At 46.1% G+C, this 22,500-nt stretch overlaps 3 protein-coding genes across 3 annotated transcripts in view; all 3 read right to left on the bottom strand.

Annotated features, from left to right (window-relative positions):
* The window catches only part of rilpl2 (Rab interacting lysosomal protein-like 2), an 8,208-nt gene extending 4,714 nt beyond the window's left edge, over positions 1 to 3,494 (bottom strand). Inside the window, exons 1-3 of the mRNA XM_012833065.3 lie at positions 3,036 to 3,494; positions 2,027 to 2,175; positions 1,386 to 1,559 (exon numbers count right to left, since the gene is read on the bottom strand). Of these exons, the coding sequence (XP_012688519.2) occupies positions 1,386 to 1,559; positions 2,027 to 2,175; positions 3,036 to 3,329 (617 nt within the window). The 5' untranslated portion in view covers positions 3,330 to 3,494. The remainder of the gene's footprint in view (positions 1 to 1,385; positions 1,560 to 2,026; positions 2,176 to 3,035) is intronic.
* Positions 3,495 to 5,494: 2,000 nt separating this feature from the next.
* Positions 5,495 to 19,878, bottom strand: LOC105905081 (RILP-like protein 1). Its single transcript, XM_031571106.2, has 9 exons — positions 17,383 to 19,878; positions 16,423 to 16,570; positions 12,248 to 12,366; positions 11,592 to 11,903; positions 11,137 to 11,358; positions 8,449 to 8,669; positions 7,580 to 7,693; positions 6,584 to 6,671; positions 5,495 to 6,022 (listed from the first exon to the last, which is right to left on the bottom strand). Exons 1-9 carry the CDS (start codon positions 17,668 to 17,670, stop codon positions 6,017 to 6,019), a joined length of 1,518 nt encoding a protein of 505 aa, XP_031426966.1. The 5' UTR covers positions 17,671 to 19,878; the 3' UTR covers positions 5,495 to 6,016.
* Positions 19,879 to 19,966: 88 nt separating this feature from the next.
* hip1rb (huntingtin interacting protein 1 related b) overlaps positions 19,967 to 22,500 on the bottom strand; it is a 57,080-nt gene continuing 54,546 nt past the window's right edge. The window contains exons 29-33 of the mRNA XM_042708353.1: positions 22,011 to 22,134; positions 21,689 to 21,750; positions 21,288 to 21,551; positions 20,127 to 20,150; positions 19,967 to 20,096 (exon numbers count right to left, since the gene is read on the bottom strand). Coding sequence (XP_042564287.1) covers positions 20,142 to 20,150; positions 21,288 to 21,551; positions 21,689 to 21,750; positions 22,011 to 22,134 — 459 coding nt within the window. The 3' untranslated portion in view covers positions 19,967 to 20,096; positions 20,127 to 20,141. The remainder of the gene's footprint in view (positions 20,097 to 20,126; positions 20,151 to 21,287; positions 21,552 to 21,688; positions 21,751 to 22,010; positions 22,135 to 22,500) is intronic.

Consider the following 22,500-nt stretch of genomic DNA (forward strand, 5'->3'; position numbering starts at 1 on the left):
ACACACACACACACACACACACACACACACACACCTATTGAGTAATAGGTCAGAGACGGAGTGTTTACTGCCGTAAGACCACCATACCTCTGGAACTCCAAAAACGGCCTCCTACACACAGAGACCTGTACGGGTAGAGAGCTGTGTGTGTGTCTGTCTATGTGTGTCTGTGTGTCTGTTTATGTGTGTGTGTGTCTGTCTATGTGTGTGTGTGTCTCCATTACCTTAGGCTATTTCACACCACCACAAAAAATGATGAATGGAACCACACATGAGGCCACAATTCTGAATGAAAGACTTTCAGCGGAACACTGACACTGACACTGACACTCATCCCTTCTCCCTGAGAGGAACACTAACACTAACACTCATCCCTTCTCCCTGAGAGGAACACTAACACTGACACTGACACTCATCCCTTCTCTCCCAGAGGAACACTAACACTAACACTCATCTCTTCTCTCTTCTCTCCCTGTGGAACACTAACACTAACACTGACACTCATCTCTTCTCTCCCAGCGGAACACTAACACTAACACTAACACTGACACTCATCTCTTCTCTCTCAGAGGAACACTAACACTAACACTAACACTGACACTCATCTCTTCTCTCTCAGAGGAACACTAACACTAACACTAACACTCATCTCTTCTCTCCCTGAGGAACACTAACACTAACACTCATCCCTTCTCCCTCAGAGGAACACTAACACTAACACTGACACTCATCTCTTCTCTCCCTGTGGAACACTAACACTAACACTGACACTCATCTCTTCTCTCCCTGAGGAACACTAACACTAACACTCATCCCTTCTCTCTTCTCTCCCAGAGGAACACTAACACTAACACTGACACTCATCTCTTCTCTCTTCTCTCCCAGAGGAACACTAACACTAACACTGACACTAACACTGACACTCATCCCTTCTCTCTTCTCTCCCTGCGGAACACTAACACTAACACTAACACTCATCTCTTCTCTCCCAGCGGAACACTAACACTAACACTAACACTCATCCCTTCTCCCTCAGAGGAACACTAACACTAACACTGACACTAACACTCATCTCTTCTCTCTTCTCTCCCAGAGGAACACTAACACTAACACTAACACTCATCTCTTCTCTCCCAGCGGAACACTAACACTAACACTAACACTCATCCCTTCTCCCTCAGAGGAACACTAACACTAACACTGACACTAACACTCATCTCTTCTCTCTTCTCTCCCAGAGGAACACTAACACTAACACTAACACTCATCTCTTCTCTCTTCTCTCCCAGAGGAACACTAACACTAACACTGACACTCATCCCTTCTCTCCCATTCATTCAGTTTCCCTCCCCCCCTCCGCCCACTGGTCAGGCCAAGTGACTCACAGTTTTCGGATGGTGGTCTTCTCTTCTTTAAACTCGTCCTTGGGCTCGTCCTTGCTCTCGTCCTCCTCTGTGATGGTGGTGATCTGTGGGGAGATGACGGGGATGATGGCAGGCTCCAGCTCCACCTCCACCATGGCGGACTCTGATGACTGGTGAGGGCCGGTGAGAAGACCACTGCGGATAAACAGGACAATGCAGAGTACAATGCAGTGACAGATTATAAAATAATCTGAGATTAGGAGGTTTAATCAGATTTATTTGTGAAACTAGAATAACTAGACAGCATGTCTTGTATTTGCATATTATAGCTAATTGTGTAACGTGTACAGTTTACTACATTACTTCCAAATACATTTTCCACCCTGAAAATAATTGTAGAATGTTGAGTAATGTGGGATATATATATTATATATATGGAACCCCATATCTTGACATCTTTTATGTATGAACATGTGTAATACCTCTTGGAGTTTTGGCATCTCTAGAGTTTAGAGTTTAGTGTGTGTGTGTGTGTGTGTGTGTGTGTGTGTGTGTGTGTGTGTGTGTGTGTGTGTGTGTGTGTGTGTGTGTGTGTGTGTGTGTGTGTGTGTGTGTGAGTGTGTGTGTGTGTGAGAGTGTGTGTGTGTGTGTGTGTCTCGAACCTCTTGTATAGCTGTAGTTCCTCCTGAGCGATGAGCAGATGGGCCTTAAGTTGGTTCCTCTCCTGCAGCACCTCTTTGAGTTCCTGCATGGTGAAGCGAGGGCGGTTGGGGTCCTTCAGGTCCACCACCATCTTGTCAGGTCCCAGAGTCTACAGGAGGAAAACACACACAGCATCTGTAACCTTCCTAACTGGCACCTTGACTAGCGCTTAACTTGCACTTCAGCAGTTACATTCCTGCACTTCTTTTTCCTTTCTAGGTCGTTTTTTTTCTAATTCTTATGTAAAGTAGTATTTATTGTTACACCATGTTTTTTTATTGCTCTTAGCTTGACTGTTCTCTCCCTTGTACGTCGCTTTGGACAAAAGCATCTGCTAAATGACTAAATGTAAATGTAAATGTAAATGTAACTAGCAACTACTGATGATGGACCACGGTGGATCTGTGGTAGAATTCGGGCCATAGTGGGTCAGAGACGCCTGCAGAGACAGAGTTATTACACCCTAATGGAAAATGCTGTTCCATGATCCCACTGCCCCAGAAAACCAAACAGGGTGAATGCTCAGAATAGTCTTGACTTGACTCAATCTTCCCTACTTTAACTTGGTATAAATCGGAGTCTACGTGTGCACTACCGCGTTACTACTAGACACGTATGGCATAGCATCTCCTGGCAGCAGACTCCCGGCCGTGGATCTCCACCTGGCCTGGCCCTTATGATGAGACAGCGGCGGTCTGGGATCAGTTTTTACTGACAGAGCAGAACAGCAGTCACTGATCATTCGCTCCTGTGTCACTGACTAATGCTGGATGACGAAGGACGCTCTGTGAAAAGAAAATCGCGGAGATCATGCACGACAAATTCCGAAGGACCCGTTTAACTAAAAGAAAAACAAATTCTAGAGGATCGGTTAACGTTACCCGCCCGTCTGTCACTCTCTATGCTATGCGAGTCCAGGCCTGCCAAGTTACTCACCGATAGGATATGACATAAACACCGAATACTCACTGAGCCCTGTTCAGCGGATTTTTCCCCCACCACCCGGTCCAGTTCTCGTTTCAGGTTGTCTCTTTCCATTTTCAACTCCTCCACAGACAGGTTGTACTTGTTGACCAGCACCTCAAACATCTCCAAAACGCGGACAATTCGGAATTGTAGGTCAGAAACCTGTGCACCGGCCTTGCTAATTTTTAACAAATCTCTCCCGATCACGTAAGAAATGTCATAAACATCTTCAACTGTGAGCTGCAACGCGTCCTTTTCGAAAGCCATAGCAGGCGAAGAGTCTCGCGGTGCATCCATGACTGTGGATAACGTGTAGACTAAAGTTATACAAAGTTTTAAAAGTTGTTTCGGGTCACCGACATTTCCTTGAGGTTTACGGTAAATGGGACAGAAAAAAGTGCAAGAGTTTCGCCAACCGGGCACTTAATTAGGAACTTCCTTCTTCTTTATTGCACACTGACTGCCTTCCGTCTGTCAACTTGAATGGCATATGAAGCAGCCAATGAGCTGGCAGTTACTGGTGACTGTCCAATCAGCGTTACACCCACATATCAGGGTTGCCTTAGCGACAGGTGAAGCCATGCGAATAAACTGAAGGAGCACGTGATGTTTGTCGGGGTTTTATCAACTTCTCCACTCCACCGACGTGTCACCAAATCAGAAATATTGCACAGCAGAGGAACATCTTGTAGAAACAGTGTGGACACAAGCCATTATTCGCATTAAGTTAGAAAGCGCGATTCCGTTTAAATTGTGATGGCCACACACACAAGTGCTCTCACTTCAAGAACAGAGGTTTTGAGGTTTTATTAGCCAATAACTAACCTGGGTAGAGTAATCCCGCAGACCTGGACTGTATAAAGTGGTTTTGTCACATGATATTGTGGTAGTGTCTTATATTATTAACGAACACATTTTGTTGTGTAACTAATGCAAAATGACAAATACATTCTATTCTATATTAGCATATTGGCCTACATTTTCCACTACCAATTGCACTTAATTGAATGTCCATTCTCCCAATCTGTATTGAGAAGCTTTCATGTACCAAACCATGGATAAAGACAGCAACAAAGAGTTTATTTGAAAATCGATGTTTTATTGATTGTCAAATTGTTCAAATGTTTATTTTCTGCCCTGTTCATCACTTAAGACGTGACAAGAATAACACTTCTTAGCATAATGAGTACGACTGACTCCTAACCTTGACAAATAAAAAAATAACATTTCTAAATATCAGTTGACCTATGACCTGACTGGTAGCATCACCCATGCTCCACACCTGTGTCATTCATAGGCATGGCTAGTGGAGACTGGTGTGACCACTACTGCCCTTTGACCAATGGCATCGTTGCGTCTGTTCACAGAAAATAAATCATTAAATGTGTCCCGACCTCCTGTGACTCATCCTTGAGGTTACAAAGGTGTGACATATATACACTACAGACTCATTTTAAACTGAACTCAGCCCATGGATCAGTAGGCTCATATTTTATTACGAAACTCTATAGATATTCCCTGTCGAAGCGTCCTTGAGCAAGACACTGAACCCCTAATTGCTCCTGATGTGCAGTGTGCCATCAGTGTAAATGTAAAAATGTGTATACATCCTTGTAAGTCGCTTTGGATAAAAGCGTCTGCTAAATGACTACATGTAAATCTAAATATTTAAGTGAAGAGGGGAGAGATGGAAATCTTCAGGCAGTCCCAACAGAGGTGTGAGTTCATAATCAAGTGCAAGCTTTCAACAAATCCCCACCTCATCACCAGGGTACAATTAGGCGCTGGTGTGCAAGTCAGACAGACATGGGCCAAGTCTCCAGCCCAAACCAGCCAGCAAACACAATTAGCAACAACCACAGCTTGCAATCCTCCCCGCTTAAGGCATAAACGATGTTTATCAAAATCACAAATAAGCACCATGGTATAGGCTATAGAGCAGTGGTTCTCAAACGTTTTGTCCGGGCACCCCATAAAATCCATTTGCCAAGTCTCGCGACCCCCCACATTTTGACAGGATATTATAGGTCTAAATTCAGTTTCATCTTGAATGATGAGACTGCTTGCTGAGACAATATTAGTTTTCATTATCCACCCTGATATAGAAAACACCATTTCTGATAGACTATACAGCATGTCAAAGCCTAATATGTTGATGCACAGGGCAGCAAGATCATTTCGCGACCCCCAAAAAACGTTTGGCGACCCCACTTGGGGTCCCGACCCCTAGTTTGAGAACCACTGCTATAGAGTATGATATAGACTATAGTGTATGTTTTTGGTCTCAAGGTCTTCCTCAGCAGGTCTTCCTCAGCAGGTCTTCATGCGGTAATAATCATGGACTCCCTCTCCACGTGAACTTTCCCTCCTACGGCCTCAACTTGAATTCCACAATCTTTTCGAGTTTAACTAGCCAATGTACGCTCTCTGTCAGTGCAATTGCATATGTGCTGGTGGCAAAGTACATTTGAAAAATACATTTAATAATACACATAAAAACCCATATGTCACATTCCCCAACCTCCCATTGGCAGCTGAACCTATACAGTGGGGATTAGGGGCCCAGCAGCTGATGACCATGTATGTACAGTACACTCCAGTTCACAATTAGTTAGTGCTTGTCTAGACTGCCACCCACCCGGCATGTTCCTCCTGTGGTGATGCATTAGATTTAAAATAAAACAAAAACAAACAATGAAATAAATAAACTGAATTAGCCAGGGTCAAATAACTTGCCGTAGCAAAGCTTGTGTTAAGAAAGCTCATTGATTTTGGAAAGGGGGATGGAATCACACCTAAAGTAGTCTATAATCAAGGAAGACATTAACATCCTGTGTCTCTACGGATAAAGGCATCTCCTCCCCTTTGAAGTGCATGTGTGACGTTCTTGTGGTTCTCACGATCTTCTAGCACCTCCTCCTTGATTGGTAGACTTCGCTCCAAATTGGTAAAGTTCATCTCTTGCGCCAGGAGATTTTTAGACTCTAAACCTGGAGGTTAAAAAGTCAAGTTGAATCATCTGCACAACATAATTAGGTCCAGAATACATCTGAATATCATAGATAACTTAGGACGGTTACTGATCACTTGAAAGAATACAGTCTCGCCCTTGCTGTTGTGGCACCAGATGTCTAGGTCTGATAGCTGAACATGCTCTCAAACTGGATTATATGACAAATCGATAATATACTGTATGTATTTATGGAGTGCTGGGTGCTTAAACACAATCAAACACTCTCACGTCCATGACCCATTAGTTAACACACAACCAAAATGCATTTCTGTTTACCTCAGCAGGGCATCTCTTAAATTTCACAAAATACATTTTAAGAAACTACAAAATGGAGACAGTTGCTCCCCTAATCCCTATTAAATTTGACCGCGCAGTAGTTCCCCTATTAGCATATAATAACCACTGATTTAACAATTAGGCTTAAAACGTTTCAGCAATGCTGTTCTGTAATAGTGTTTCCTTCAAAAGCGTCGCATTCAGTTAAGGGCAGCAACTACAAATAGTATTTTGAGGTCAAACAGAGGTTAAAAGGTCATACAAATGAGATGAGCCTCCTGATTGGCAGCAGTGTGGGGTCATCACTGATTAAGCCAGCAGCCACCATTGGCATGACCGCCGTAAATATCCTGAAGAGAAGGGGGGACGGGGGGCGGGGGGGCGGGGGAGAGATCACAGAGAGGAACAACATCAAGAGCAGGACGTGGAAGAGAAGGCCAGAGCAGAACAGAGTTAACACAAGTGGAATATCTGGTTTGGTGAGCTTTGAGTGAATGAATCTGCCACTTGCATGTGAACAACACTACTGGAGGGATTCTTCACATGAGGGCGTGACACCAGATTGAATGTGTTTCTAATCTCAGTATGGCTGTAATTTATCACACGATTTACAAGCACAGCTGTATATATATAGTACTGCACTAATGCTCTATGTTCAAGTTTATTTACGGACAGAGTCTTGTGTGAATATGTATGTGCAAAAGTCCATTTCCATTCTGTTGTTCACCTTGTTCCTCTTCCAAACACAAACTGGGCTGATACACCTCAGTCCAAGTGAAAAATCCCCACTATGAGCAGATTGATGTCTACCTTCATCAATCCCCACTATGAGCAGATTGATGTCTACCTTCATCAATCCCCACTATGAGCAGATTGATGTCTACCTTCATCAATCCCCACTATGAGCAGATTGATGTCTACCTTCATCAATCCCCACTATGAGCAGATTGATGTCTACCTTCATCAATCCCCACTATGAGCAGATTGATGTCTACCTTCATCAATCCCCACTATGAGCAGATTGATGTCTACCTTCATCAATCCCCACTATGAGCAGATTGATGTCTACCTTCATCAATGCAACTCTTCAGGATCACTTTCAGTGCAGAAGGCTCTCTAAACTGCAAGTAACAGTTCAACAATGATTGCTTTATTAGGGATTAGTGACTGGTGTTAAGATAGAGCCTTCAGTTGTAAAGTCCCTCTAACGTAAAGTGCAGATGATCAAATGAACGGTGATCAGAGGCAGGGAGCTTACAGGCGTTTGATCCCAGACTCCGACTGCTCGTTGGGCGGGGAGCGTGGCAAGGGTGGCAAGGGTGGCAAGGGCATGATGGGATATATGGGGATGAAGGCCTCCTCCTCTTCCTCACTGACGGGAGAAAGAGAGTTATTTCACTTCCGTGAAGAATGTGTACGAGCATGTGTGTCTCTAAGGGCACATACTGTAGATGTGTGTCTGTAAGTGCACATAGATGTGTACGAGCATGTGTGTCTGTAAGTGCACATAGATGTGTGTCTCTGAGTATGTGTGTCTGTAAGTGTATATAGATGTGTTTCTCTGAGCATGTGTGTCTGTAAGTGCACATAGATGTGTATGAGTATGTGTGTCTCTAAGTGCACATAGATGTGTGTCTCTGAGTATGTGTGTCTCTAAGTGCACATAGATGTGTTTCTATGAGTATGTGTGTCTGTAAGTGTATATAGATGTGTACGAGTATGTGTGTCTCTAAGTGCACATAGATGTGTATGAACATGTGTGTCTGTAAGTGCACATAGATGTGTACGAGTATGTGTGTCTCTAAGTGCACATAGATGTGTACGAGCATGTGTGTCTCTAAGTGCACATAGATGTGTATGAACATGTGTGTCTGTAAGTGCACATAGATGTGTTTCTCTGAGTATGTGTGTCTGTAAGTGCACATAGATGTGTTTCTCTGAGTATGTGTGTCTCTAAGTGCACATAGATGTGTATGAACTTGCATCACTGTGAGTGTTCGGGAGCATGTGCGCATGTGTGTACCCTCTAGTGGGTTTGTGTGTGTGTGTGTGTCAGAAGTTCAACCCGGAGGTGTGTGTGATGTGTTAAAGTTAAAGTTAAACCCTGAGGTGTGTGTGTGTGTGCACCTCTTGTAATAGGCCAGCTCCTCCTGCAGCGTGAACACCTGGGTCTTGAGCTCGTTCCTCTCCTGCAGCACCTCCTGCAGGTCCTGAAGGGTGAAGCGGGGCGGGTTGGCCTCCCTCTGCTCTGCGCTGCCACGCCCCTCCCCTTCCTGCTCGACCTCGGCATCAGGCCCCTCCCCTTCCTGCTCGACGTCGGCCTCTGGCTCCTCCTCTCGCAACGCCTCCTGGTGTTAATCCCCGCCCCCCCCCAAAAAAACACAACTGTCACTGAATGCCACTACAAGCCTTTACTTCAAAACAAAGGCCCGTAATTCAATTTTTCTACCGATAGTCTAACCTCTGACTGAGGCTTTGAACAATCTCCTACAAGCCACAGTCTGACTGAGGTGTACTGATGCTTAATGAAGCTAAGTGCTAAGTGCTGACTCATGATTGAGGTGTACTGATGCTTAATGAAGCTAAAGTGCTGACTCATGACTCATGACTGAGGTGTACTGATGCTTAATGAAGCTAAGTGCTGAGTCATGACTGAGGTGTACTGATGCTTAATGAAGCTAAGTGCTGACTCATGCTAAGGGCTGAGGTGTACTGATGCTTAATGAGGCTAAAGTGCTGAGTCATGACTGAGGTGTTCTGATGCTTAATGAAGCTAAAGTGCTGAGTCATGACTGAGGTGTTCTGATGCTTAATGAAGCTAAAGTGCTGAGTCATGACTGAGGTGTTCTGATGCTTAATGAAGCTAAGTGCTGACTCATGCTAAGGGCTGAGGTGTACTGATGCTTAATGAGGCTAAAGTGCTGAGTCATGACTGAGGTGTTCTGATGCTTAATGAAGCTAAGTGCTGACTCATGCTAAGGGCTGAGGTGTACTGATGCTTAATGAAGCTAAGTGCTGACTCATGGCTGAGGTGTACTGATGCTTAATGAAGCTAAGTGCTGACTCATGCTAAGGGCTGAGGTGTACTGATGCTTAATGAGGCTAAAGTGCTGACTCATGCTAAGGGCTGAGGTGTACTGATGCTTAATGAAGCTAAAGTGCTGACTCATGACTGAGGTGTACTGATGCTTAATGAAGCTAAAGTGCTGAGTCATGGCTGAGGTGTTCTGATGCTTAATGAAGCTAAGTGCTGACTCATGCTAAGGGCTGAGGTGTACTGATGCTTAATGAGGCTAAAGTGCTGACTCATGCTAAGGGCTGAGGTGTACTGATGCTTAATGAAGCTAAAGTGCTGACTCATGACTGAGGTGTACTGATGCTTAATGAAGCTAAGTGCTGACTCATGCTAAGGGCTGAGGTGTACTGATTGCATTGCATCGTATGAATATGAATGAATGTTGGTGGTGGTCGGAGGGGCCGTAGGCGCTGATTGGCAGCCACGCTTCTGTCAGTCTGCCCCAGGGCAGCTGTGGCTACTGATGTAGCTTCCCACCACCGGTATGACTGTGTATGAATGACTACTGGACTCTGGACTCTGTAAAGCGACTTCGGGTATTTAGAGAAGCGCTATATAAGATTGACTTGATTGATGACTGACGTGTACTGATGCTTAATGAAGCTAAGTGCTGAGTCATGACTGAGGTGTACTGATGCTTAATGAAGCTAAGTGCTGGATCATGACTCATGACTGAGGTGTACTGATGCTTAATGAAGCTAAGTGCTGACTCATGCTAAGGGCTGAGGTGTACTGATGCTTAATGAAGCTAAGTGCTGAGTCATGACTGAGGTGTACTGATGCTTAATGAAGCTAAAGTGCTGACTCATGACTCATGACTGAGGTGTACTGATGCTTAATGAAGCTAAGTGCTGAGTCATGGCTGAGGTGTACTGATGCTTAATGAAGCTAAGTGCTGACTCATGCTAAGGGCTGAGGTGTACTGATGCTTAATGAGGCTAAAGTGCTGAGTCATGACTGAGGTGTTCTGATGCTTAATGAAGCTAAGTGCTGACTCATGCTAAGGGCTGAGGTGTACTGATGCTTAATGAGGCTAAGTGCTGAGTCATGAACTCATTGGTCCTTGACTAGCACCTATGGAGGCACCGGCGTTAGCCTGACTACTGCAGTGGCCTTAAACTATTTGCGTAATCACATTAAGACAGCGGGTAGTAATGCTGTTTAGGAATTATTTACAGATGAAAAGGCCCTCAAACATGGGGCCAGGGGGCCAGGGGGAAGCTAACTGTGGGAACCACCAGAACACACACACACACACACACACACACACACACACACACACACACACACACAGACACAGTCGAACCACCAGAACACACACACACACACACAGTCGAACCACCAGAACACACACACACACACACACACACACACACAGTCGAACCACCAGAACACACACACACACACACACACACACACACACATCCCATGACCAAACATCCATTCTATATCAGATAAAGAGGAACATAGCTGTTGTAGTTGTTCATGGTCTAGTTCAGGAAACAAACGAGCATGGAGACAGAGAATGGGAAGCTGAAGGAAGGTGACCTGGAGATGACCCCAGCCATCGGCATGCAAACATGCAGACAGAGACAAACACACACACACACACACACACACAAGCACACACACACACACACACAGACACAGACACAGACACACACACAGACACACACACACACACACAGACACACACACACACACACACACACACACAGGTCTGAGAGATGGTTGTTTACCCAGAGCAGCCCAGACACCTCCTCATCCTCAATGTCAGGGTTGGGGTTCTGTGTGGGTGAGGGGGAGGGGGAGGAGTCTGTGCTGTGAGAGACAGACGGGTGGGCGGGGCTCTCCTCCGGGACGCAGCATTGCAGGAAGTCCTGATCCATCCCACACTCCGCCCACAGCGAGGCCTCTACTGGGCATGCTCCCGCAGCTGCTGCGGAGAGCTGCGGTTGCGTCTGCACACAAACAAAACAACTGGCTTGAGAGATTCGGTGCCCCCACACATAAACACACACACACACACACATGAACACACACACACACACACACACACGGCATTTACTGGCTTTCCAAACATTCAGATGCTCTGCCAGCTCTCCCAGTACACCCACAGAAAGAGAACAACAGACAAAAACACAAACACAGACAAACAAACAAACAAACAAACAAACAATGGCAGCATCCCAACCTTAGCCTTCTCCCCCGTGCTGTCCCTCTGAGCCCTGCGTCTCATCCGTGGCCGAGGGGGAGTAGGCGTGGTCAGTGGCGCCCCCTCCTGGTGGTCCTCCCTCCTGCGGTGGTCCTCCCTGAGGTGGGCCAGCTCCTGCCGCACCTCCCCCAGCTCCTGCCGCACCTCCCCCAGCTCCTGCTGCTGCACCTGGGCCAGCGCCTCCAGTTCGGCCCGCTGCTGGATCACCTCCTTGCCCTGGGCCTCCACCAGCCCCACGCGCCGCCGCAGCTCCTGGTTCATCCGCATCAGCCTGTGCAGCTGCAGCTGAAGCTGAGAATAGGGATGAGTGTGTGTGTGTGTGTGTGTGTGTGTGTGTGTGTGTGTGTGTGTGTGTGTGTGGGTATGTGTGTGTGTGTGAGAGGGTATGAGTGTGTGTGTGTGGGTATGACTGTGTGTGTGTGTGTGTGTGAGGTGTGTGCTTGTGTGTGTGTGTGTAGGTGTGTGTGCTTGTGTGTGTAGGTGTGTGTAGGTATGCTTTTTGTGTGCAGGTGTGTGAGTGTGTGTGTGTGTGTGTAGGTGTGCTTTTTGTGTGTGTGTGTGTGTGTGTGTGTGTGTGTGTGTGTGTGTGTGTAGGTGTGCTTTTTGTGTGCTTGTGTGTGTTCTGGCTTCCTTACTGCCTCCAAGTCTTCACTCTTCAGTGTGAGCTCGTGTTCCTTGGCCTGGATCTCATTCTTCTGCTGGGCGACCACTTCCTTCAGCTTACTCACAACCTGCTTCTCTTTCTCCGACATACCTGATCACACACACACACACACACACACACACACACAAATTAGCAAACATTTTTAAAACAACTCAGGCCCCTGTTCTTTCTTATCAAATGTCTTTCTTTTTTTCTTCCTCTAACTTAATGACCTAAAATACACCAGAACTGTCTATGTGTGTGTGTGTGTGTGTGTGTGTGTGTGTGTGTGTGTGTGTGTGTGTGTGTGTGTGTGTGTGTGTGTGTGTGTGAGACACAGCCTGATTTGGAAGTCTTCAGGGGGTGTGTTTAGGTCGTGAGAATAAATATAGCATGTCTCCGTGGGCAACACACACACACACGCAAGGGCTGTATTTCTGTCCCGGTTTAAAATAGTCTCCTCTTTAGTCTGAGGTAAATGTGACTAATCTAACTCTGTGTGCATAGTCAACTGACACACACACACACACACACACACACACACACACACACACACACACACACACACACACACACACACACACACACACACACACACACACACACACACACACACACACTAACCCCATGTCCTGGTCATAGTACATGACTACATAGACTAACCTCTCTCTCTTTATACTAGGAATACACTTTCCACAGTGACCACAAATGGTCAACTTTGTCACCATGACACAAACTATTACTGATTATTATATCTTTAGCAATTAACTAATGTTGTTATGCTGCTAACAATAGTCATATACCCATATATTAATCAGAATGACCAACTGCCAGAAACCGTAAACAAGTGAAGGCAGATTTGAAGCAAAGGATCAACCTTTTAATCCAATGGGTTACAGCTGGGATTAACTCTTATAGTCTATTAATTAATCCACATCAAAATACAAAACAGGAGGTAAACTGTCTGTTTCATTTATATTGATTTATTTAAACACACAGAAATGGAGAACAATTTTTACTGACGTAGCAGCAAAACCACACAAAATATATATTCCCGACTGCTTATATATCTGTGCTCTCCACAAGCTCATAAACCTGTGCACATAAACACACACACACACACACACACACACACACACACACACACACACACACACACACACACACACACACACACACACACACACACCTTCCACTCTCTGTTTACTTAATGAAAGCCTTTGTTTGTTTTGTTTGGTTTAGCCTACAACACCTGAGAATCATACGACAGGGGGTGACTTGTGTGTTTGCGCGCGCGTGTGTGTGTGTGTGTGTGTGTGTGTGTGTGTGTGTGTGTGTGTGTGTGTGTGTGTGTGTGTCATACGACAGGGGGTGACCTGTGTGTGTGTGCGCGCGTTTGTGTGTGTGTGTATGTGTGTGTGTGTCATACGACAGGGGGTGACTTGATACAAACATGTAGCTAAGATACAGACACCTTTGAGGGTAGCCATGAAAAGCCGTAGATCATGTGGCACGCTCAGATGCACATCAACATGATCACACACATCTAGTGACATCTATGTACTATACAGGCCATGATCACACACACATCTAGTGACACGCAGTACATACAGACCATGCGCTCTCAGATGTGACAAACTCTCCGCACTGCTGTGTGTGAGGGTCCTCTTCATCCTGCTGAGATTTATTTCTCAACAATGATTGGCGGACACCATATTGTCCCTTACTCTCCAAACTGGCGTTTTGATAAATAATGTATTGAACACCATGGACAAATACACCCACTTACACTCCAGAATAGGCAAGTGTGTGTGTGTGTGTGTGTGTGTGTGTGTGTCCATAACAGTAAGGAAGACTGAGCATGAATACACAGTTCACTTCATACACTATCATCGCGTCTACACTGCTTAAAACACCAGCGCTCCAGCACACACACACACACACACTCTCACTGCTCCACGGCGTGGCGTGCAGAATTTCACAGCTGGTGTGATCATATGAGGCGGCGATCAAACACACCTCTGCACCCGACACCTCTCGTCTGGCGCGGGGGGGTGACAGGCACACACTCACCTCACGCACACTTATAAACCCACACACCTCACACACACACTCACCTCACACACACTTATAAACCCACACACCTCACATACACACTCACCTCACACACACACTCACCTCACACACACACTTATAAACCCACATTAAAATAATAATAATAATCATAATAAGTAATAGCATAAAAATGCCTATAAATGACTGATCATTGATGGACCACATTGCACTAGTTAAAGAATTAGAATTAGAATTTTTTTCATTCGCTCTACATGGCCATTTCGTTACTCGTCCCACATTTGGTGTGTTTGGATCTGGTCACCCTAGTAACGACAACTGAGTACTGACCTGTACCTTAGAATCATTTCACCCAGATCTACAGTGCGAGTGCAAACTAATGCATATAAACCCCTTACAATATATAAAGCACCAACTAATGCATATAAACCCCTTACAATATATAAAGCACCAACTAATGCATATAAACCCTTTTATAAAAGGGTTCATTAAATACTTTCATTTAACATGGAAATAACTGATGAGAACTGATAGGGTGTTTGTGATTTTGCCCAATTTTATAAATGTCATTATTCTCAGAAGCACTCCGTACCCAAAGACAGAAGAACTACAGAGACCTGCCAAGAGAACTTGCTTGCTTTCCTCTACATTTACATTTAGTCATTTAGCAGACGCTTTTGTCCAAAGCGACGTACAAGGGAGAGAACAGTCAAGCTAAGAGCAATAAAAAACATGGTGTAACAATAAATACTACTTTACATAAGAATTAGAAAAACGACCTAGAAAGGAAAAAGAAGTGCAGGAATGTAACTGCTGAAGTGCAAGTTAAGCGCTAGTCAAGGTGCCAGTTAGGAGGGGAGGTGCTCTCTGAAGAGTTGGGTCTTCAAAAGCTTCTTGAAGGTAGAGAGGGACGCTCTCCTTTCTCTACAGAAGATCTACTGGCACCAGCATCCATCCAGACCCATAAAGAGATGCCTGTCAGGTCCTCAGCGCTGATTGTAACTGTTGTTGTTGTTGTTGTTGAGTTGTAACTGTTGCTGTTGTTATTGCTGCTGTTGTTGTTGTGGGTGTATGTGGTGACTAACGAATCATCAACAGCAGGTATGTTGAAATGCTGTTCCCTCTGCACCACACTGATTCACTGACCATCACATGACAGTCCTCTGATCAGTTAAGTCTTAACTAAACGTGCACACACACACGGCTACATCTGGGCCCGCACACACACACACACACACACACACACACACACACACACACACACACACACACACGACCACACACACACGGCTACATCTGGCCATCACATGACAGTCTTGTGATCAGTTAAGTCTTAACTAAACGTGCGTGGACACAGCTACATCTGGGCACGCACACACACAAACACACACACACACACACTCATACCCACACTCATGACCACACACACACGGCTACATCTGGGCCTGCAGAGACCTATAGAATCTAAAATACCAGTCTTTGCTGGAGATTCGCTTCACACAGAGATATTATTCCAAAGTGATTGAGCTTCTGCTCTGACAGACGTGTCCGCAACAACAACACTAGTATATTTGGAAACACAAATGCACACGTCCAGTCTACTTAATCCCTTGGACTTCAGAAGCACATACACACACACATACACACACACACATACATAGCCCGTGACAAGACAGAATGTAGCCCTGCATTCCTCATCTTCTCTGCAGTCTGTGTGAGGTGTGGTGTGTGTGTGTGTGTGTATGTGTGTATGTGTGTGTGTGTGTGTGTGTGTGTGTGTGTATGACAGAGAACGAAAACCCGTGGGTCACAGTAACCATGTAGTATAGCTGGAATGGAATGCGTGTTACACACATCAATAGGTTACACGCCTGCCAGCCTGGTGCAGACGCACACACACACGCACGCACGCACGCACACACGCACGCACACACGCACGCACACACGCAGTGATCAATTAAAATGTCTGTGATACTCTGTGATCAATTAAAATGTTTGTGATGCTCTGTGATCAATTAAAATGCCATTAAGAACTTAAGTTCTTAGAAAGAATAAGAGGTGTGTGTGTGTGTGTGTGTGTGTGTGTGTCCCTACCGTCCTGCGGCACCTTCTCCTGGTCGGAGGGCTTGTCCCGCAGGGTGAGGCTGCTCACGAGGCTCTTGTTCTGGGCCTGCAGATCTGCGATCTGAGACAGCAGCTCCTGGCTCTCTCCCCTCCACACGTCCTCCACCAGCTCCACATCCTGACACACACACGACGCGCATGAGAACCTATCCTGGCCATCACCCCCACTAGCCCACTAGCCCAGAGCAACCCACCATAGCACACATATAACCACTAGTAAACTAAACACCTTCTGTCTCGTTGCTGCCTCTCTCTCTCTCTCTCTCTCTCTCTGTAACACACTGACAAACACACATATATCCACTAGTAAACACCTTCTGTCTCGTTGCTGCCTCTCTCTCTCTCTCTCTCTCTCTCTCTCTGTAACACACTGACAAACACACATACCCTGAACACATCTGGAGGACACTTCACACAACCCCAGAGGGCCATACACACAGATGCACACGATTCACCACGACAGTTTGAGTCTAGTCATTCAGAAAACAGAATACAAGTATTTGTATCATTTATCCTCTCGTCTTTTCTGAAAAAGTGGATTTCACGCAAACGTTTTGATGTTGACTCAAAAATGGCTACGAAAACGAACACTTTCATTACGCACATACACGTTTCCATGCTTAGGTTCATCCTCAAATCAGTGGCTTCATCAGACTCCTCTTATAGGTCATTAGTAGCTTATTCCTGTATAATTCATCAGTAATGTAGTGCAATACTGCCCTTCGCCTCGATACTGCAACCTGTTTACTAGGTTGATGTCTCCTGCCAAAGGGAGGCGACAGACAGATGTAAATCGCAGATGTTTAAATGTAACCTACTTTCATGTCAAAAAGTTCAACAGTAACCTCAAAGGAGTATAAAGGAGTAACGTATTAACTAAAGTTGAGTCCGTCCTGTTACTACACACCATGTATGTGTGCCAATACAAACCTTTTGGTGTCGTTTCTCACGCTCCAAGCGATCTCGCCTCTCCAGTCGCAACCTGTCCAGTTCCAGACGCAGCTCTTCAGTCTCCGCGCTTATGTTGTTGCGACCCACTAGCACCTCCAGAATCTCCAGAACCCGCACTACTTTGGGCATGATACGGGTCAGGGATTCACAGCCGTATCGGTCGATTATACGCTCGAACTCCTGTCCCATCACCGCAGCAATGTCGTAAACATCCACGACGGTCAAATCCGCTGGGTTTTTCTCCAGCGACTTACCACAGTTATCCATGACCAAGACCTTGAGTTATATCACTAACGCACACCACATACAGTAGCCTGTTTTATGAAACCAGCCGCTCTGAAGTCAATAATACGCGGCATTGACATTCAAATGTCAGCGTGCCAACCAACAGGAAGACCAATAATAGTTTTACCTGTTTTTCGAGTTCGAGAGAGAGGGATTAATGGGCATCCTGAGGCCATTTTCGCGTGAGAAATCAGTCGCGCCGCGACATGCAGTGTCTCTGGCACATTGCAATACGCAACAAGTTCGGGAACTCAGTGCTCACAACACGGCTGCCAAACTCGAGACAACTTTCTGCGCATGTCTGATAGGGGGTACAGGAGTTGCTTGAAACTATTAACCGAGTGTTGTCAAACAGCTGCACGAAAAGCAGACGCTGCCAGTGTTGTTAATCTTATACTGTCCTTCAATCTAAACACTAAAGTATGCTAGATTTGTTTGAAATGAGTTTAAAATAACGTATATCTGAAGGCAACAGGCTATATTCTTTTGGAGAGAATTCTTTTTTAAATCTCTAAGGTTTGTTTTGAAATGTCTGTCCATCACAATCTTATTAACAGTAACTTGAAGATCAATATCGTCTTTGAATCAGATAGACATAAACTCTTAATTCTACACACCACAAGCCATGTTATGAAACACAAAACATTCTTTCATAAACGAAACTTCATTTGACATGTACGTTTATTTAATTTCAGGATACCACAGTCTAAAATATATTAATATGATTTCAGTATATAAAGACATCTTAACAAGACATGAGGAGCGAACACAAAAAGGAAAGAATATTTATTACCCCTTTCAGAAAAAGAGAATAGGCACCACCTAAAAAAGACCCTCGACATTGACAGACCCTCAGTAGATATGCACAGCATTCTAGAGTTTTCCAGCACCATCTTCAACCCAGCCTCAGATACTCGCATGCATATTACATTAGAGGGAAAAAACCAAACATAACGAACAAAATAAAAAACACAACCTCAAAAGGGTTAGGGATTTTAAGGTGGAAGGGCTTAGGGATTTTAAGGTGGAAGGGTTGGACAATTGGTGTTACTCCATCATGCGGACAAACCAATCGCTTGTGCTGAGTAACAAGCTTGAATTTGTTTAAGTGTGGATAATATGCTTCTTATTACACGCAGAGCGCTATGGCAACGCAGTTTGATGAAGGCCAGGCAGTGACACTACTCTAGGGAGTCTAAAGGGAGCTATACACACACCAGCACCGCAGAGCTAGGCATGCCGTTAGCATAACTAGCATGACTAGCATCGCTAAAGGACTGTTTACTAGTATCGACGCCCCCAGGAAGAGAGCAGTACAGTGATGATAATATAAAATCCATACGATCAATATTTAAAAGTCTCATGTAAAGAGAGAAAGGCACGTTTTTCCCCCTCAAAAGTAGTTTGCTTTTTCTTTTGAACTCTTGATACTTTAAAAGATACAACAATAGATCATTTTAAATCAGTCTGTTAGGGGATATGCATCTACTACTGCTACTATAACCGGTCACATAACTTCATTTTTATATGATACGATATACACCTCCCTGAATATAAATGTGTTCATCTCTGTATTGCGCAGGATTTAGAAGGGTACGTACATCCAGCGAACACAAGCACACATCCTGATATGGACTTGTACATGGGATCCTCGACATAATAAAAAAACCAAACAGAAGGTGGAAAAGACGTGTGATTCGTTCGAAAGGCTTTGTCCTGAGAGGCCTCAATGCAGACTGTGACAGAAAGACTTCGAAAAGGAAGAGAAAGAAAAAAAGATTGTGTGCTTGTAGTTGCTCCACTGTGCCAACACATGCATCCACCCCCCAAAACACACAAACATAAAAGGAACACAAACAAACAAACAATTCTAAATACTTCTATGTGTACAAACTGAAAACACCCATAAACACTCACACACACACACACACACACACCCCAGTTATAGCACATTCAGTGACATCACAGCCTTCATAAATGTGCCCCATCATAATCATATACTGCGGTGGACACACACATATTTAGTTTCATCAAAACTCCCTTTTTCAAAAACAGTAACAGTTGTTCGGAACACAAATTAGGACCTAGATTAAATGCAAAGTGATAACTCCTTTTGTGGAGTCCAGGAGTGGAGTCCTCCGGTGAGGTGGAGAGGAGGAGTGGAGAGGAGAGGAGGAGTGGAGAGGAGGAGTGGAGAGGAGGAGTGGAGAGGAGAGGAGGAGTGGAGAGGAGGAGGAGTGGAGAGGAGAGGAGGAGTGGAGAGGAGGAGTGGAGAGGAGGAGTGGAGAGAAGAAGTGAAGAGGAGGAGTGATAAGGATGGGCAGATTGGGGATGGAGAGAGGAGGGTTCCTCTTCGGACCTCGGTCCCGGTCCGCGTCAGCATCAGCATCAGCATCAGCATCAGCATCAGCATCAGCATCAGCATCAGCATCAGCATCCGGGCCTCCATCAGCTTACCTGAACTGAGGAGCAAGGAGGAGCAGCATGAACACACACGTTTGGAACATACGGCCAACACACACACACACACACACACACACACGTTTGGAACATACGGCCAACACACACACACACACACACACACACACACACACACACACGTTTGGAACATACGGCCAACACACACACACGTTTGGAACATACGGCCAACACACACACACACACACACACACACACACACACACACACACACACACACGTTTGGAACATACGGCCAACACACACACACACACACACACGTTTGGAACATACGGCCAACACACACACACGAAGACACACGTTTGGAACATACGGCCAACACACACACACACACACACACACACACACACACGAAGACACGCGTTTGGAACATACGGCCAACACACACACATGAAGACACACGTTTGGAACCTACGGCCAACACACACACACACACACACACACACACACACACACACACACACGAAGACACACGTTTGATACCTACGGCCAACACACACAACCTCCACCCGGCTATCTGACCTGACATTCCATTACACACACACAGACCCATTCACATAAACGATGGCTTCTGGACCTCCTCCCTCTGCATTGAGCCTGCACTGGGGGGGACGGTACACACACACACACACACACACACACACACACCGCACTCTTGGGGCGATGGCACACACACACACACACACACACCGCACTCTTGGGGGGGATGGTACACACACACACACACACACACACACACACACACACACACACACTTACCGCACTCTTGGGGGGATGGTACACACACACACACGCACTCTTGGGGGGGATGGTACACACACACACACACACACACACACACACACACACACACACCGCACTCTTGGGGGGGATGGTACACACACACACACACACACTCACCGCACTCTTGGGGAGGATGGCACACACACACACACAAACACACACACACTTACCGCACTCTTGGGGGGGATGGTACACACACACACACACACACACACCGCACTCTTGGGGGGGATGGTACACACACACACACACACACACACACACACACACACACACACACACACACACACACACACACACACACACACACACACACACACACACACACACACACTCACCGCACTCTTGGGCGCGATGGTGGGCTTGCTGGCCAGGGGGGGCTTCTTCATGAGGGATGGCTTGGAGGGCTTGGGTGAGGAGGGGGCGGGGGCGCCCCCTGGGGTGGGGGAGGGGGCGCGCGGGGAGGGGGAGGGGGAGGGGGCGCGCAGGTGGCCGTTGTTATCCTCCTGGGGAACCCCTGCGATCACGTAGTGCTTCTTGCGCAGCTCGCCCAAACGCAAGCGCTCGTTCTCCAGCTGAGACTCCAGCTCCAGGACCTTCACCTGAGGAGCAGAGCACAGGAGAGAGACATAGTTATTACACACACACACACACACACACACACACACACACACACACACACACACACACACACACACACACACACACACACACACACACAGAGAGAGAGAGGCCATACCTGAGACTCCATCTCCTCCATCTTGAGTTTGATGAGGGACAAGCCAGAGAAGTCCATAGTGTCTGTAGAACAGATTAAACAACACACACATCAGTCATAACCTCCACATGGTTACACACACAGACACACACACACACACACACACACACAGACCCCCCCCCACACACACACACACACAAACACACACACACACACAGACCCCCCCCACACACACACAAACACACACACACAGACCCCCCCCCCCCCCCCCCCCCCACACACACACACACACACACCCCCCCCCCCCCCCCCACACACACACACACACACACACACACCTCACCTTTTACTTCCACCTGCTCCTGGCCTGTTTTGGTGGAGGCCACGACCTTAGCGGCCATCTCATTCACCTGCCTGCTGGCCACCTGGAGAGTGCTCAGCTTCTTACTGTTGCGGTCAGCTTTCACCTACACACACACACACGCACACACGCACGCACGCACGCACGCACGCACGCACACATTCACTCACACACACACACACACACACACACAGGCACGCGCACACACACACACACACACGCACAGAGAGAGAGTGTGAAAATTCACATGACCGCATGAAGACGCAGAGGTCTGGCTGCTCTATGGAGGCCAATTAGTCAACAATGCAAACTTTCCAACAGCATCCTGGGGCATTAACACACACACACACACACACACACACACACACACACTAGTGAAGATGGGGCATTAACACACACACACACTGTTACGCCCCTCTACACCCCTACTGGCTTTGCAGTGCAACAGCTTTTAGGTGGTGATTGGTCATAA

The sequence above is a fragment of the Clupea harengus genome, chromosome 7 (genome assembly GCF_900700415.2).
Source record: "Clupea harengus chromosome 7, Ch_v2.0.2, whole genome shotgun sequence".
In the NCBI taxonomy this organism is placed as follows: domain Eukaryota; kingdom Metazoa; phylum Chordata; class Actinopteri; order Clupeiformes; family Clupeidae; genus Clupea; species Clupea harengus.

Excerpts from the sequence above, each read along its gene's own strand:
- LOC105905081 (XM_031571106.2), bottom strand. The coding sequence starts at position 17,670 with ATGGATAACTGTGGTAAGTCGCTGGAGAAAAACCCAGCGGATTTGACC. Across the intron at positions 12,367-16,422 it reads GGAGAAGGTGCCGCAGGACG|GTATGTCGGAGAAAGAGAAG; the intron begins GTAGGGACACAC and ends GTGTGTGATCAG. Across the intron at positions 8,670-11,136 it reads AGGTGTCTGGGCTGCTCTGG|GAGGCGTTGCGAGAGGAGGA; the intron begins GTAAACAACCAT and ends GATTAACACCAG.